At 39.4% G+C, this 15,582-nt stretch overlaps 1 protein-coding gene across 3 annotated transcripts in view; it reads left to right on the plus strand.

Moving 5' to 3' along the window:
• The first annotated feature begins 215 nt into the window (after positions 1-215).
• LOC126210435 (ESF1 homolog) overlaps positions 216-15,582 on the plus strand; it is a 75,385-nt gene continuing 60,018 nt past the window's right edge. The window contains exons 1-2 of one of the 3 annotated variants that reach the window (XM_049939669.1): positions 216-345; positions 2,424-2,991. In XM_049939669.1, the coding sequence (XP_049795626.1) occupies positions 2,436-2,991 (556 nt within the window). In that variant the 5' untranslated portion in view covers positions 216-345; positions 2,424-2,435. Of the gene's footprint in view, positions 346-391; positions 659-2,423; positions 2,992-15,582 lie in introns of those variants that run through there. The other 2 variants (XM_049939668.1, XM_049939670.1) reach the window with 2 other exon arrangements.

Below are 15,582 nucleotides of genomic sequence, written 5' to 3' on the forward strand. Positions count from 1 at the left end.
TTATATAATGTATTACATTCCCTGATATATATATATATATATATATATATATAAAACTTTTACCTTCACTTCTTGGGATGAAACTTGCACAATGGCCTCGCAAACACGAAGAATAATGTTGCATATGACACTTTTTGATATTCTATGCAGATACATTAACGTCGAAACGACAGTCGGCACCTTCAAAACTCAAACAGCCGTCAAAGAGCCTGGTACTACGCATGCGCGAGTTCAAATGTCGCTCACACATGTCGCGTATATGGCCAAAAAGCGATATACAAAATGTATACGCGACATGTATGAGCTCGAGGGTCCGCATACAAGTTCCGTGAATTTTTGTATGAGGTGATGTATCGCGACATGTCAAATTGACATGTCGCTCATACATATCGCGATACATGTATCCCAGTGTAAACGTACCTTTAGAGATTAATCTCACAACTAATAGAACTAACACAGGATTTCACGCCTTACTACGAATAGTGTGCAGTCAACGCAGTGAAACCGAAGGTGCACGTGTGTTGTTATCGGTCTTTGTGCACTTAAAAACTCGTGTTAATTGTGTGTATATGGTTGTGTGCGTGTTTTAAATAGCTGGAAGGGTTCTGTTTTAACTGTTGATCTGCCCAGCGGTGTCACATATCGCGAGATTTTAAAGGTAAAGTAGATTGCACTTCAGCATTAGAAATTTTTGCCGGTCCGAATTGCATAGTGCAACTGCTGGTACAGGAACGTGGATTCACACAGTCAATATGTACATGTGACAATAGTAAACAGCGGTTGTGTACAGTTGTCAGAGCACTCCGAAAGCAATTGATAGGGAAATGAAATGCGAATAAAACTGTGTGCTATTGGAATCAGCAATATGCAGCCGAAACCCAACACGGTTTCTTTTCTCCCCACAGTCTATCGTTAAGTAGGCACAAAAACAGCAAGTGTCACCCGGTCGTTGAGATGTAAATTTGTACTCGAAACCCTGTAGGCCTACCCTCAACACCCACTATTCTGACACTCGTTTTCGACGAAAATTTTATGTATCGCTATAAATACTATAACCAATTTCCGAATTCTGTATTCATAACTCGTTCATTAAGTTGTCTGCACACATTTCCTACTCGATGGCTCACTTTGATCTTCTGAGTTGGGAGGGAACACTAATCTCCAGTTATAATCTAAACCATGCCTTTTGTAGACGTTCAACCTCCCCAGTTAATCCTATATGTTATGAGCGCCACACATATGAGCAATATTCTACGATAGTTCACGAGTGTTTTGTAAATAATATTGTTTTTAGACTGCATTTCACAATATCCTACCAATTAACTGGACCCAGCCACCTGTGGCGTAACGGCTAGCCTAAATATTATTGGTCTGATAATCCTAATTATAAGAAGTCGAGGAACATAATACTTAATCCTGCATGTATCTTATAAGATGACTATGAAAAACTTTTAGCTAATACATTTGTTACTGGCAACTTCATTCTTTTTGTGTACAAATTGGAAATTGAGGAAGTTAGAGGTAGCACTACACAATGTACTGCTGGTGGCTGTTGTGTAGTAGGCCTATTAAGTAATTCATTCATTGCAATCCATTTACTCATTCATTCACCCACATACTGTTTTCTGTAAGTCTCATCATGAAGGAGAGCCTGCATGGGTGTGGAACAAGTCAGTTTATACATTAGGAGGAAGAAGCAACCACTGCCACCTACATCTGTAAAGCATTTTGAACAAAGTATGCTTCATACAAAGTGTGGTAATTTCTTCTAGATTACTTCATATACATGTGTCAGGAGGAAAACAACTACTTTGAAGAAAGCCTCTTACTCAGCTGCTATTTTTATGTAATGCCTCAAACAAAACATTTATGTACAGTTACACAGACTGTTGTCATTTGTTTATATACTGGAAAAGTTAGGGTCTGTCTAACAGAAATATCAGAGGATTTCTAAAAATGGCACTTACTTAGCAATAGATCACAAGCATAAACATTAAAGCATCAAGTATCTCCCAATTACATTACCCCTATCATGAGACTGTACAGTCTTAATTCATTTTGTGAGATGTCTGCCTACCACTTATTCTTTGGAGCTAATGTAGTGAACATCAGTATGTTTTTCATTGTAAAATTGTTGTATAAAGTTGTATTTAGTATCCACATGCTGATATTCTGCTTCTGTTGTAGATAATGCAGCACATGACAGCCTGTTTGTATCCCAAGAATTGTTTACTGGACACTTTTTTCTTGTTTTGGTGTAAGGAACCTGCCCTTAAAGTTTGTTAGCGTTATTTGGGACACCATGTGTAATAAGGGATTGTTCAGTTAATTGTATTGTAAAGTCTTATCTGTTGTGTCAGATGTCTGTTATTGTATTGTAAACATCACCTTGTTGTTTAAAGTTTTTATGTTGTTATTTTCAGGTAACTGCAAAAATGGACGAAATACTTCAAGACAGCCGATTTGCCCATATTGTGAAGGATCCTCGATTCAGGAGAATACCAAAACATGAGAGAAAAGTGAAAATTGACAAAAGATTTCAGTCCATGTTCAAAGACAAAAGGTTCAAAGTGAAGTACACAATTGATAAAAGAGGCCGCCCAACAAACACGTCGTCAGCAGAAGATCTGAAACGTTACTACGATATCTCGTCCAGTGATGAAGTGTCTGATTCGGAAAGTGATGAGCAAATTGTTAAGTCTAAAGAAAAATTAAAGAAAATCAAACAGAAGAAAAAGAGGAGTGAAGAAAATGGTATTAAAGAAAAAGCTGCACTACGTAAATCTACGTACGATGAATCGGATAGCAGCCCAGAACTGCAAGGAGAAAATGAGGATGTTAGTAGTGTGGATGGGAATGACGAACTGAGCGCAGATGTAAATTTGTCAGATAAGGTTAAAGATAAACTCCACGATATGACCATTGACTACGCTCGTGGTGAAGGTGTTCTGCTATCTGATAGCTCTTCGGATGATGATTCTGAAAGTGAAGGTACGAGTAAGGAACTTGCTTATTTTGTGGAAATGTTTTAAAAACTACAGTAAAACTTTGATTTGTAAGTTTTAGGGCAAGTAAAAGAGATAATGAATTGAGAGATTGGGATCATGCTGCATGTAGAGCAAGAACATTTGATGTAACTGCCTCTATGTTTACATGTTTTTCCTATTGGTTTTACTTGTTAGATACCTTGCTTATAGAATTTTGTAATTTGGACTGAATGAATCCAAATTTCTCTTTTTCGAATTACATTGCTTTTGTTGGTAAAGAAGGTCCATAGAAAGAATGCTTCATTTCCAAAAAAAGTGGGGAAAAAGTCCCTCACGACCTGACAGGGAGCGAAGGTGGGCTGGAGGAAGGTGCTCAAGATTCTGTATGCTGCCAGCAGTACTTTTTACAAGCAGCGTTTCTTACCCCGTGCCTCGTAGTGTCACATGAATGACAGGAAGCTGGATTGCTGTGCTCGGTGAACTGGACTGCTGTCGATAGGTGCGCAGCTGACATTTGTGCCCACTGCAGTGCTGTATTTTTGGATCTGATGAAACAGTCATAGTCCTTTGTAGTCTCATCCACTGATCTTCAGAGTTAGAGACCTTGCGTGGATGTCATTGTTTTCGACCAGTTTGATTAGTATTTATCGATGGAGTATTTCTTCTCAAAATTATTAATTTGTAGTGCTCATAACAACTCGGGCATTTCATCGTAGTTTTCTGCTGTTGACGTGGTTGTCAGTGACATCAACGATGATCGTTGAAAATTTTCTGTTTTGAAATACCAAAGACTTTTTAACTTTCTTGTAACATAACTCTACTTGTCCAAAATTTATCGATTTTTAGTGGCAATTTACTGTGGCTGTCACATTCACCAGAATGCAAAGTTCCCTGTAGAAATGTATATGTTTGTTCAAATTGAAAGTTGTTGCTACCTTCATAACTTTTGACTGTGACACCTTTAATTAAAATTTCTTTGTGAACTGTGTACTCTGTCGTCCTCTGCAGTTAATCTTGTACTGAAACCTTTAAGTATTGAACTATTTCCAACTTTCTACAAAAATAACAGAAACTATTTCTGCTTCTAAGCAGAGTATATTACATCTTCTGACATAATTAATTAATGTGATGGAATACTGCATGTAAATTCGTGGTTTGAACATTCAGCTTAGACAGTACAGAAAGAGATCTAGTGTTTGACAAAAACAACTATTTGATAGTTCTTGAGATATTTCATGTTTTCCATGACATCATACCCAGTGTCAGAGGTACTTTGTATTTGGTGGCACACCTCGCTTCACCAAGCTGAAATGCTGGATCATGGAACAAATGCAAGACACCACAATCGCTACAACTCGTAGTAAACTCTAGTCAGACTTTCCCACATTGAAGATGTGTGAAATCTTCTCATATCAGTTCACATACTAAAGCAATCACAAAAACCTCCAAACGGTTGTTGATTCCGAACTATTTTATGAATAGATGGTTTCAACTATTGTGATCATCATTTGTTGGCTTTGAAGGAAGGAAGATTAGGGTTTAATGTCTTGTCGACATCAAGGTTACTGTTTCAAAGATGGAGAAGGAAAGACAGAGAAGGAAATTGTCTGTGTCCTTTAAAAGGAATCATTCTATCATTTGCCAGGATCAATTTAGAGAAATCACGAAAAACCTAAATATGGATGATGGGGTGCAGACTTGAATTGTTCTCCCAGATGGAAGTCCAGTGTGCTAACCACTGTGCCACCTTGCTTGGTCATTGGCTTTGTAGACATTGGGTAACACATCACTTTACCAAATTGATATATTACACCACACTCTTTAAGACACTCAGGTGGGCGAAGCGTCAGTTTCGCATAGCTGATGGGATGATAGTTTTAGGGTGAATTTATGCTGCAACCTTGCTTCCTGTAGCTTACTGGCGTGGCTTGGTGCTGATGAAGTAAGTCCACTGAGTTTTACTGCTACATATAACCTGCACCACCACTGCACATCCCACTGTTCACTCTGATTATTGCCAGGCAAGGACATTGAGCTGGTCTGGGTTTGTAGCTGCAACCATCGCTGCCCATCCTGGAACTTGAGCTACGATTGCCTGCATCGAGATCACTAGCAGCAGCGTTGTTTAGCGAACGGTTTTTTGTTTATGCAGTTTTCACCCATCATACATTTACATCTCCACCTACATCCATGCTCTACAAACCACTGTCAAGTGCATGGCAGAGGGTACTTCTCATTGTAGCACATATTAAGATTTGTTCCTGTTCCACTTGTGCACGGAGCACAGGCAAAATTACTGCTTTAATACCTCTCTGCGAGTTGTAATTAGTTTAATCTTGCCTTTGTGCTCCCTGCAAGAGCGGCATGTGGCGGGCTGTAGTATATTTCTCACTTCGTACTGCTACTTGAAACTTTGCAACTTGTCTGTTGTGATATACAGGGTGACCTAAAAGTCTATTAACATTTTAAAATGTACTAATTCATGGAACATTGTAGGTGGATTGGTAGCCTAAAGATTGACACACATGACTAAAAGAACATGGAAACCAGAAATGAGTGCAAAAACTGGCCAACAGATGGCACTGAATGACAATACGTCGATGACACTGCATGAGAACTGAGTATAATATGATCTGTAGTGAGAGAGGGAGTCAGGATGGCGCTCCACACAGTATTGTTATATGTGTGAAAGGTCTCTCGCGCACATCATTTAGTGAGGATCGCGTGCTAAACCGCTACTTCTGTCACACTCGTCCTCCCAGATCCCTCTGCATGGTTATTGGTTGTGGGGTTACTCGAAGTCCAAATCTTTCCCAATTGTCGGACCCCATTAGGGATGCAGAAAGACAACTACCGATGGGAATTTCTCACTGTATCGATTGATATGCTGTACAATGCTGTTCACAACATTGTCCCTCAAAGTGTTGAATATTTGTTGTGAAGAACAGTGTCTTTGCTAACAATCAGTTGTTTTCTAATTGTTGCTCTCGTATCATATGAAACAGTGGAAAATTTGTTGCAGCATTCGTAACTATCTGAAAAAAACTCTCATAATTTTCAAGCTGTTGTTAATGTGTGTGAAAGAGTCTGATGTATGACCAGTTTACATTCAAATGGTGCATCCATACCTCCTCTTTTATCTCATTGTCAATAAGCACATTTTTGTCACAAACGTACCACTACTAGTGTCTTCGTACTATGCAAAGCATGTCGTTTTTGCTTTACACATCACAAGTAATCCACTCGACTAATGATGTGAACCAGAGCAGGGTAAAGGGTCCCGGCAGGCGACGAGATCCTTGTGTGACTAGTGATGTACCAGCAGTGAGGCTGCACCTGAACTGTAGCCTTAGGAAAGGTGGTGACGCAAAAGACATTGGCAGTAGTGCAGTAAAAACCCTTTTGCAGCTAATTTATTTTTTACCAAATCTCTTTGTGTGAATACCAGGATTTTTCTAAAATATGCTAGCAGATGTAAACCACGTGCTGGACCAGGACTCTAACCTGGAACCTTTGCCTTCCTCAGGCGGTGGTCTTACTGACTGAGATATCCATGCACGACTCGTGACCCTCCCTCGCAGCTTCAAATCTGCTAGTACCTCTTTCCTACTTTATGAACGTCACAGAAATTCCTACTTTATGGACTTCACAGAAATACCTTGTGGGACCAGTACTTCTAGCAGAAAGAATATTGCAGAGAAATGCCCAAGCCACAGGCTAGGGGATTGTTTCTGGAATGAATTTTCACTCTGCAGCGGAATGTGCAGCAATTTGACACTTCCTGTCAGATTAAAACTTTGTGCCAGACTGGGACATGAACCTCAGACTTTTGCAAGTGCTCTACCGACTGAACTATCCAAATGTGACTCACGATCCATCCGTACAGGTTTACTTCCAGCAGTATCTCATCTCCTACATTCTAAACTTCTCAGAAGTTCTCCTGCATGCCTTGTGGGACTAATACTCCTGGAAGAAAGAATACTGTGGATAACTGGCAACACCTGTGATGGGCAAGGTTCTGGGTTTGAGTCCTGGGTGGACACACCATTTTAATCTGCCAGAAAGTTTCACACACACACACACACACACACACACACACACACACACACACACACCTGCACGGGGAAAGATTCATTCTGAAAACAACTCTCTGTGCTGTGGTTCAGTTATTTTCTAGCAAAATCCTTTTACTCAGAAGTGGTGAAAGGTATGCAGAGGAAATTCTACAGATTTTGGAAACATTTGTCGGTGGCAGCACAATTGTCGCACAGTCTTCTTTAATTATTGGTTTTCTGAATTCAGCCAATTGGGCTTAGCAAGATACACTTTGTCTTTCTTCCGAGGATCCGCATTTAAGTTCCCTGAACAGTTGTGTTACATTTTCGTATGGACTATGCCAACTTGTTATAATACTAGCAGTGTACTAGAATTTGTTGGATGTCTGTTGTCAGTATTACTTGATTAATACACTGGAACAAGAAACCAGAATTAATCACCCTAACATCTTGTTGCAATTTCCTTTACAGATGCACTGGCCCTTCAGAAGAACCTTCTAACAAATCTAAGGCTTCAGTTTACCTTCACCAATTCTGATTTTTTGTTATCATTCCATTTCACATAACTGCTTAGTCACTGTCATCAGTTTTCCACTCCAGTTGCCCAGGTGTGGTTTACAAACACTCTCCACTTGTGTGTGTCCATGTAGCATTCTTCTGTCAGGACTGTATCCCATCTGACTGCTTTTGTTCCTTCGTCCTCCTTCACTTTGTCCAGCCATCTCTTCCTTGTCTTTCTGGTAGTCTTCTATCAATAACTTCTGTGTGAAGTCATTGTTCTGCTAACCTTCCCTTATCCATTTGTTTGATGCACCCAGACCATTTCTAACAGACCCTTGTTACTGTTTCTTTCAACAATGTGTGCACTCCAGCTTCTTTCCTTATTTTTTCAATTCTTACCCCATGCTTCCAAGTTTTCTTGGTCATTATTTGCAGTACCTTATTTCTGTGGCTCATAGTCTGTTGTCAACCTGTCTGATTGTTGTGCAATTTTCTAGGCTGTAAGTTGGTATGGGGATAAAGTATGACAGAAGGAGGGTCTATTCTGATCTTAAGGGGACTTGTTCATTCCAGAGTAGTTTCTAAACTTGATGATAGAAATGAGATGACTTTTCAGTTCAGTTTTTGATCTTGTGTTCTGTTTATGTCATGCTGTATCCTGTTACCGCTTGAAATGTTGCATCTGAGATGTTTTTACTGATCTACAGTTTCCAGCTGTGTGTCTTCCGGCCTTATTTTTCCTTTCTCTTTCTGCATATTGACTGTCAGTGCAACTGCTTTTTAGTGTTACCAGTAAATATTGTATTACATTGTGATCTGGTTGAGGCACTAGCAGGTGTGAAAATGTGAGGGCCTTCCCCACAACTGACATTACATACTTGTCGCACTTCATATTGCTCTGCAATGTTACACCCTAATATTTAATCGACGTGACTGTGTCAAGTGCTACACTACTAATGGAGTATTCAAACATTACGGGATTTTTTTTTCCTATTCATCTGCATTAATTTACATTTATCTATATTTAGAGTTAGCTGCCATTCTTTACACCAATCACAAATCCTGTCCAAGTCATCTTGTATCCCCTTACAGTCACTCAACAATGACACCTTCCCATACACCACAGCATCATCAGCAAACAGCCGGACATTGCTATCCACCCTATCCGAAAGATCATTTATGTAGATAGAAAACAACAGCGGACCTACCACACTTCCCTGGGACACCCCAGATGATACCCTCACCTCCAATGAACACTCACCATCGAGGACAACGTACTGGGTTCTATTACTTAAGAAGTCTTCGAGCCACTCACATATCTGGGAACCAATCCCATATGCTCGTACCTTGGTTAGGAATCTGCAGTGGGGCACCGAGTCAAATGCTTTCCGGAAGTCAAGGAATGTCGTTGCTGATTGCTACCCCCATCCATCTGCAGCTAAGCAACTCTCTGTGCTTGATGAAATTAACGTTGACTAGATACTAAACATTAACCTTATTTTCTTTGTCTTTTGTCAACCATAGTTTTAAGTATGGACTTTGTGAGCAGTTTGCAACATCTAAACAGTTCATAAAGTGAAGGGAAACTTAGCCCCATTGCTGTCACGATTTATCCACAGACTTACTAAAAGCAATGAGACAGCTCACTGGCACTATTGTAGCTCTCCCATACTGAACAAGGAAAGAGCTGCCATTTCTCAGGCAGCACTGTGTTTGCACTTTGTAAATTATGTCAAATGTCTGATAAAACATTGCATACGCAATGTCTTAAGAGATGCAAATTACGTTCTCTGCATCCCTGTTAGGAATGAGTATGACAGTGGAATGCCTGGTTCAAGTTATATTGGAGATTTCAATTATTTAAATCCAAGCAGATTGATGGAAAAATACTGTAAAGTTGTGGAAATGAAAGTAGATAAAATTGTGCCATACAAAAATAAGTTTTAGACTGAAAGTAAACCCACAAGACGGACACAGGAGATTGTAAGGAAATATTAAAGAGTCAAAAGTAAAAACTTAGCAAATGATAAAATAATCTCACTACTTGCCACTTCGTAAGTTTCATGTCACCACCTTGAATGGATAACATACCATATTTTTGTTCCTACTTGTCAGAAAGGAACGCTACATTCTTGAATAGATATCTGTACATTCCCATTTTTTTGTGTAGATCTAATACAGCAAACTAGGAAGCTGTAATCATTTAAGAACAGGTTTAAGACGGACTTGATTACTCAGGAGGAGTTGTGAAGTACATATGCTTTTATTTTATTCTTCAGTTTTCGTCTGTTGTCTGTCATACCCTTCAAATCACAAGGCCGTTATTTACATTTGTGCCAGCAGATGGTGGCTTCAGTTTGGAAACACTTGTCTCACTTATCTTCTGTGGCATTGTAGGGGCTTGGATTTAACAAAGAGTCCATTGTATTTCTAACCCTTGCAACATATTTATTATAGTTGATGTATAGTGATCATATCATCAAGTAAACTTTTATTTATTTGTTTTTTTTTTTTAAATCATTGTTTCTTATGAAGTTATAAAAATGCTGGTAATAGCAGAAATAGGGGAAAACCTACAAACATGCAGCTGCGATTTTGAATGTTAACATCCCAGAGATAAATTAGAAAGTTGTGCATCTAAGAAGGTGGGTTGTGTGGTAGTGTACTATGCAACACCGCAGACAGTAGCATCATTCTCCCATGTCTTGTGTGTAGCATGCACTTCAGTGTGCATGTAGAATATGAGGTCTGTTCAAAAAATTCTAGAACTTCGTCCCCAAATTTTTTCTACACTTCCCTTTTACTAATTGTGCAGGCCTCCTTTGAAATACTCTCCTCCACAGTTGATACACCGCTCCTAATGCTGTTTCCACTCCTGCAAGCAGTCTTGGTACACCTCTTGTTGGATCCTGCAAAGCGCCATCTGTGAATTTTCTGTTATTTTGTCTGTAATTGGAAATTTTTGTACTTTCAATGGGATTTTCAACTTTGGAAATTAAAAAAAGTCCACAAGGACCAGATCTGGAGAGTATGGAGGATGAGGCATCACAGTGCTTTCATTTTTTGTGTAGTAGTCGTGCACCAACAGGGATTAATTTGTGGGTGCGTTATCGTGATGCGAGAACCATGAATTGTCTCACCACATTTCAGGCCACTTCCTTCGCACATTTTCTCGCAGGCATCAGAACACGTCCCAATAGTACCGTCGATAATCGGTTTGTCCTGAACATCATAACTGCAGACCCATGTCTCATCACCAGTTATGATTCTCTTAGGAACATCTTGTTCTCATTTGGGTGATCCAGAAGCTCTTCACAGAGTGTCTTGACTCATGAGCCATGGGGCGAACTTGGTGGCAACACAATACATTCCAAGATACTGTTTAAGGAATTTCATGACATGATCCAACTGAAATGTTAAAGTCCTCTGCAATCTCTCAGACAGTCAGTCTTTGATTGGCATACACAATTTTGTTGATGTTTCAGACATGAGTGTTGTCAGAAGATGCTGAGGGTATCCTGAACGAGAGTCATCTTTAACTTCCGTCCAGCCATTTTTAAACCGTGTGAACCATTTGTAACACTGAGTAAGTCTTAAGCACTCATCACAGTAGGCTTCCAGCATGATTTGGTGTCTCTCTGAAAGATTTTCTTGAGTTCCACGCAAAATTTAATGCAGACACATTGCTCCTGCAACACTGCCATCTCAAAATTTGCAAACTGTGCGACACAACATTCTGCTCAGTACAGCACTCAACAATAACTAACAGACAGACAACAGTGAAACTTCTGGAAGTTACACTTTAAACACAGGTGTGTGCAGGGATGCCAACTGCATTTCGCTCAAACACACCATTTGGACGAAATTACGAATGTTCTGGAACCTTTTGCACAGACATCATATGTAGCACCTGTTTAGTGTTAGTTTAGTTGTGGTGAAGATACTTGGACACTGTTGTATATGTTTCGGGTGGAATAAAGCAAACACATAGAGTACCGCATTAATGGACAACAGCGATAGATTTATCAGTTTATAAATGTTTATAGGGAGAATCAGTAACAGAAACTGTGACTCAGCGCTGTCAATTATCGGAATAGGCAATGGTTGGAGCACGTGGCGTGGCACAGAGGCAGGAGAACACTGTCGCTGCAGCAATGCATTGCACACCAATCTTCTTACTATACCAGTCTGACAATGAACTAGACTGTTTCAAATTGTTACACTGTCAGTTTAAAAATATTCTGACAGCTTAATATGGGTTGTGTCTTGTGTTATAAAATGTCTGGGGTTTTACGAGAGTTGGAACTTAAATAGTGGCAACTATTTATTCACAACCGATACAAAAGAGTTACGTGTTTGCACCTGTTACTGTCCTTCAAAGTAGTCACCAGTGTTGTGTAGAACCTGTTGCCAATGATGTGGAAGGCAAAGTATACCGTTAGCAGAGCCTGTTCTGTTGATTGTGCGAATGGAACGGTCTAAAGTTATGTAGAGTCTCGTATACGACTGTGATGCCGTTATGCTAACGGATTACATTCCCCCATGGCAGACCATCAATGCACAATATTACTGTTCGTTTTTGGAGCATCACATGTGACCAGCTTTTTGAAAGAAGCGGCGACACTTTCTGCCCAACCCGTCCATCATTTTGCACGACAATGCACGGATGCATACAGTGCAAGCAGCGGCGGCTCCATTCGGTCGATAGGACTGGGAAATACTGTACCATCCACCATATTCCCTGGACTTAAGTCCTTGTGACTTTGATTTGATTCCAAAGATGAAGGAACCACTTCATGGCATTCACTTCAGAAGTGTTCCAGAGATTCGACAGGCAGTAGACCGCTCCATTTGCACCATACAGAACAGTCTCTGCTAACGGTATACTATGCCTTCCACATCGCTGGCAACGGGTTCTGCGCAAAGCTGGTGACTGCTTTGAAGGACAATAACAGATGCAAACATGTAACTCTTTTGTATCGGTTGTGAATAAATAGTTAACCACTATTTACGTTCCAACCCTCATATAAGTTCGGGCAAATTCACAGGATAAATGCCTGGGAAAGTGCCCAAAATTTATAAATGCCTGGGCATTTATGCATTTTAAAGGTTAATTGATAAGTGGCAATTATAAAAAAAAAAAAAAAAATTAAGCTGATATATTATATTGGAAGAGGTGTTTCGCAACACTGTTTCAGTAGGTTTTGGATAATCAAGTTGAAGAAGTTGCTTGAGACTTAGGGGGAGTTATTTGGGGAAATAAACTGGACTGTAAATGAAGCTTTTTACATCTTTACATCTTTAATGAGGTCAATTCGTGGGATAGTACCTAATAAAAAAAGAAAAAAAAGACTCAAATTTAAAAGTAATTTTTGAAATAATGTAAAGTTTATATTAAGTAGCTAGCCTGTAGGCAGTATTTTTACTTGTACTATGCTACTGCAAAAAAAAAATTAGAGTAAAAAAGGTTTACACAGAATGATTTTAATTAGGGATGTGTCGTGCCGATTTCATGATTCGTCAATTCTGTAGGAATTGACTAGCAGCGGAATCAAAATGATTCCAATGTCTTGGATGTCGATTCTTTGTTATTAAATCTTTTTTTATATTATTATTCTCAATTTATCTTTGCAGCAGTGCAGTCATACGCAAGTAGGTAAAGAAAGGAACAGAACAGAAAACAATAGTCTGCTTCAAAAGTCAATATGCCTGCCTGGCGATAAATCTCCCTCCCCCCTCCACCCTGCCCCCTCTACTGAAAACAGTTTAACATTTAAGAATATATTTCTGATCAAGAAACACTAATAATAATAATAATAATAATAATAATAATAATAATTTTGCTATCAAAGGAATCCAAATTGGCATTAGAAAATATAATAGATTCAATGTGAAGTGTTTAGCTTTTGCTGATGACCTTGCAATCCTCACAAATAATAGAAAAGAAGCTACTAACGCCATAGAGAAGTGACACGAAATTGCACAAAGAACTGGCCTGCAAATCTCGTGTGAGAAAACCCAGTACATAGAAAGAGTGCCACAAGACAAATTGCCTACTGTGACAACCCATGGGAAAATCGTACAAGTACCACATTTTAAGTACCTGGCAGGAATCGTCCAGCCATCAGAGATCAACCTAAAGGCCAATGAGGAAAGAATAAAAAAAGTACAGAAAGCATATAAACTCACATGGAACTATTATAACAAAAAGTCCATATCCTTAACGCAAAATTGAGGCACTACAACACTGTCGTACTTCCGGAGGCACTGCATGCATCTGAAACAACACAAATAGGTGGGCAAACTAAAATCAAAGAAATAGAGAAACAAGAAAGGAAAATTCTCAGGAAAATTTTTGGCCCGATACAAGAGCAAGGAATCTGGAAGAAGAGACCAACATCAGAATTATATAAACACACAGACAAGATTACGGATACAATAAGGAAAAGAAGAATGCAGTTCTACAGACATATCCACAGGATGAATGAAAACAGAATTTCGAAGCAAAGTCTTAAAGTCATCAACTCAGGCAGGGGAGAAACAAAATGGATAAAAGAAGTTGAAGAGGACCTCGGACAAGCACACATAACAGTAAACGATGCAGAAAATAGAGCTGAATTCAGGAATATCATCAAAAAACATAAATTTGACACCAGGGTGCAAATGGACAGCGGAGCGAAAGAAACAACACAGTGAACACATGAAGAAAATTTGGGCTCAGAAAAAACATAAATAATCATCATAAAGGAACTCAAGTTCAAAACGCTCTCTTTAAATGGGAATAATCGAAAATAATAATAATTAATGGATTGTAATGTATGTTATGTTACAAAGCTTATCATTCAACAGCTGTTAATCGTGGTGTGTGTGTGTGTGTGTGTGTGTGTGTGTGTGTGTGTGTGTGTGTGTGCGCGTGTGCGCGCTTCTCTCTTCTTTTCTTTTGGTCTTAGTTTTAAAGGCAATCAACGACATACTTATGTTTAAGTGTAAACATTTACTAACTTTCGATGTTGGTAGTACTGTCCCATCTCTTATTTTAATTTGTAAACTGTACATTAAAGCAGTAAAAAGTTTAAAAAGTACTGAAGTAATTTTTTGTGAATGCTCAGATTTTGGGCATTTGAAACTGCTTTGGGAAAATTCCTGGACAAATGCCCATTTTTAAATGTCCAGTCCACCTGGCATTTGCCCGGCCCATATCACTAGGTGTGTCCATCCTTCGCATTTGACGACTTGAACTCTACTGGAGACTCTTTCAATGAGGTGTTCTGTTCAGTTCAAATTGGCACTCTGTGCAGACCAGTTCATTTGAGGAATGTTATTGTCCACAAACCATTGCCTCACAGATGCTGCTTTAGAGAGGGTGCAATGTCACACCAATACAATCAATCACTGTCTCCAAACTGTTCCTCTATTGTTCAAAGTATACAGTGCTGTAAAGTGTGTTTGTATCCTTCTGCATTTAGGTTTTCTTAAGTGCACTAGGGAAACCACGCCCTAACTGTGAGCAACATTCCTATACGTTACACCACTTTCCCAATTCTTCACTGTTGGCAATGCACGTGTTGGCAGGTAACGTTCTCCGGGCATTCACCAAACTCGAACCCCTCCATCGGACTGCCGCAGGGTACAGTGTGATTTGTCACTCAGATCAGTTTCCAATCATCCACTGTCCAGAAGTATCACTCTATTCACCACCTCAAGTGTCGTTTTGTTTCAACTACCAAACCGTGTTGTTTATGAGGAGCTGCTCTATCTTCTTACTCCATTATTTTTTATTTTTATTTTTTTTTTTTAACTTCCTACTCACAGTCATCGGGCTAGCTGGACTCCCGGTAGCACTTTGGAACTCACAAGTGATTCCTTCTGCTGATTTACTGTGTTTTTGTACAAACACCCTGTGGAATGGTAGACAGTCTCTGTCTGTCTGTGCACTATGTCTGCCTCATCTCTGTTTAGCCGTGGCGATTCCTTTGCATTTTTACTTCACAGTCGCATGACCAAAAGTTGTACGGGCAGCTTTAGAAAGGTTAAAATAT

This window comes from Schistocerca nitens, chromosome 10 (genome assembly GCF_023898315.1).
Source record: "Schistocerca nitens isolate TAMUIC-IGC-003100 chromosome 10, iqSchNite1.1, whole genome shotgun sequence".
Taxonomy (NCBI): domain Eukaryota; kingdom Metazoa; phylum Arthropoda; class Insecta; order Orthoptera; family Acrididae; genus Schistocerca; species Schistocerca nitens.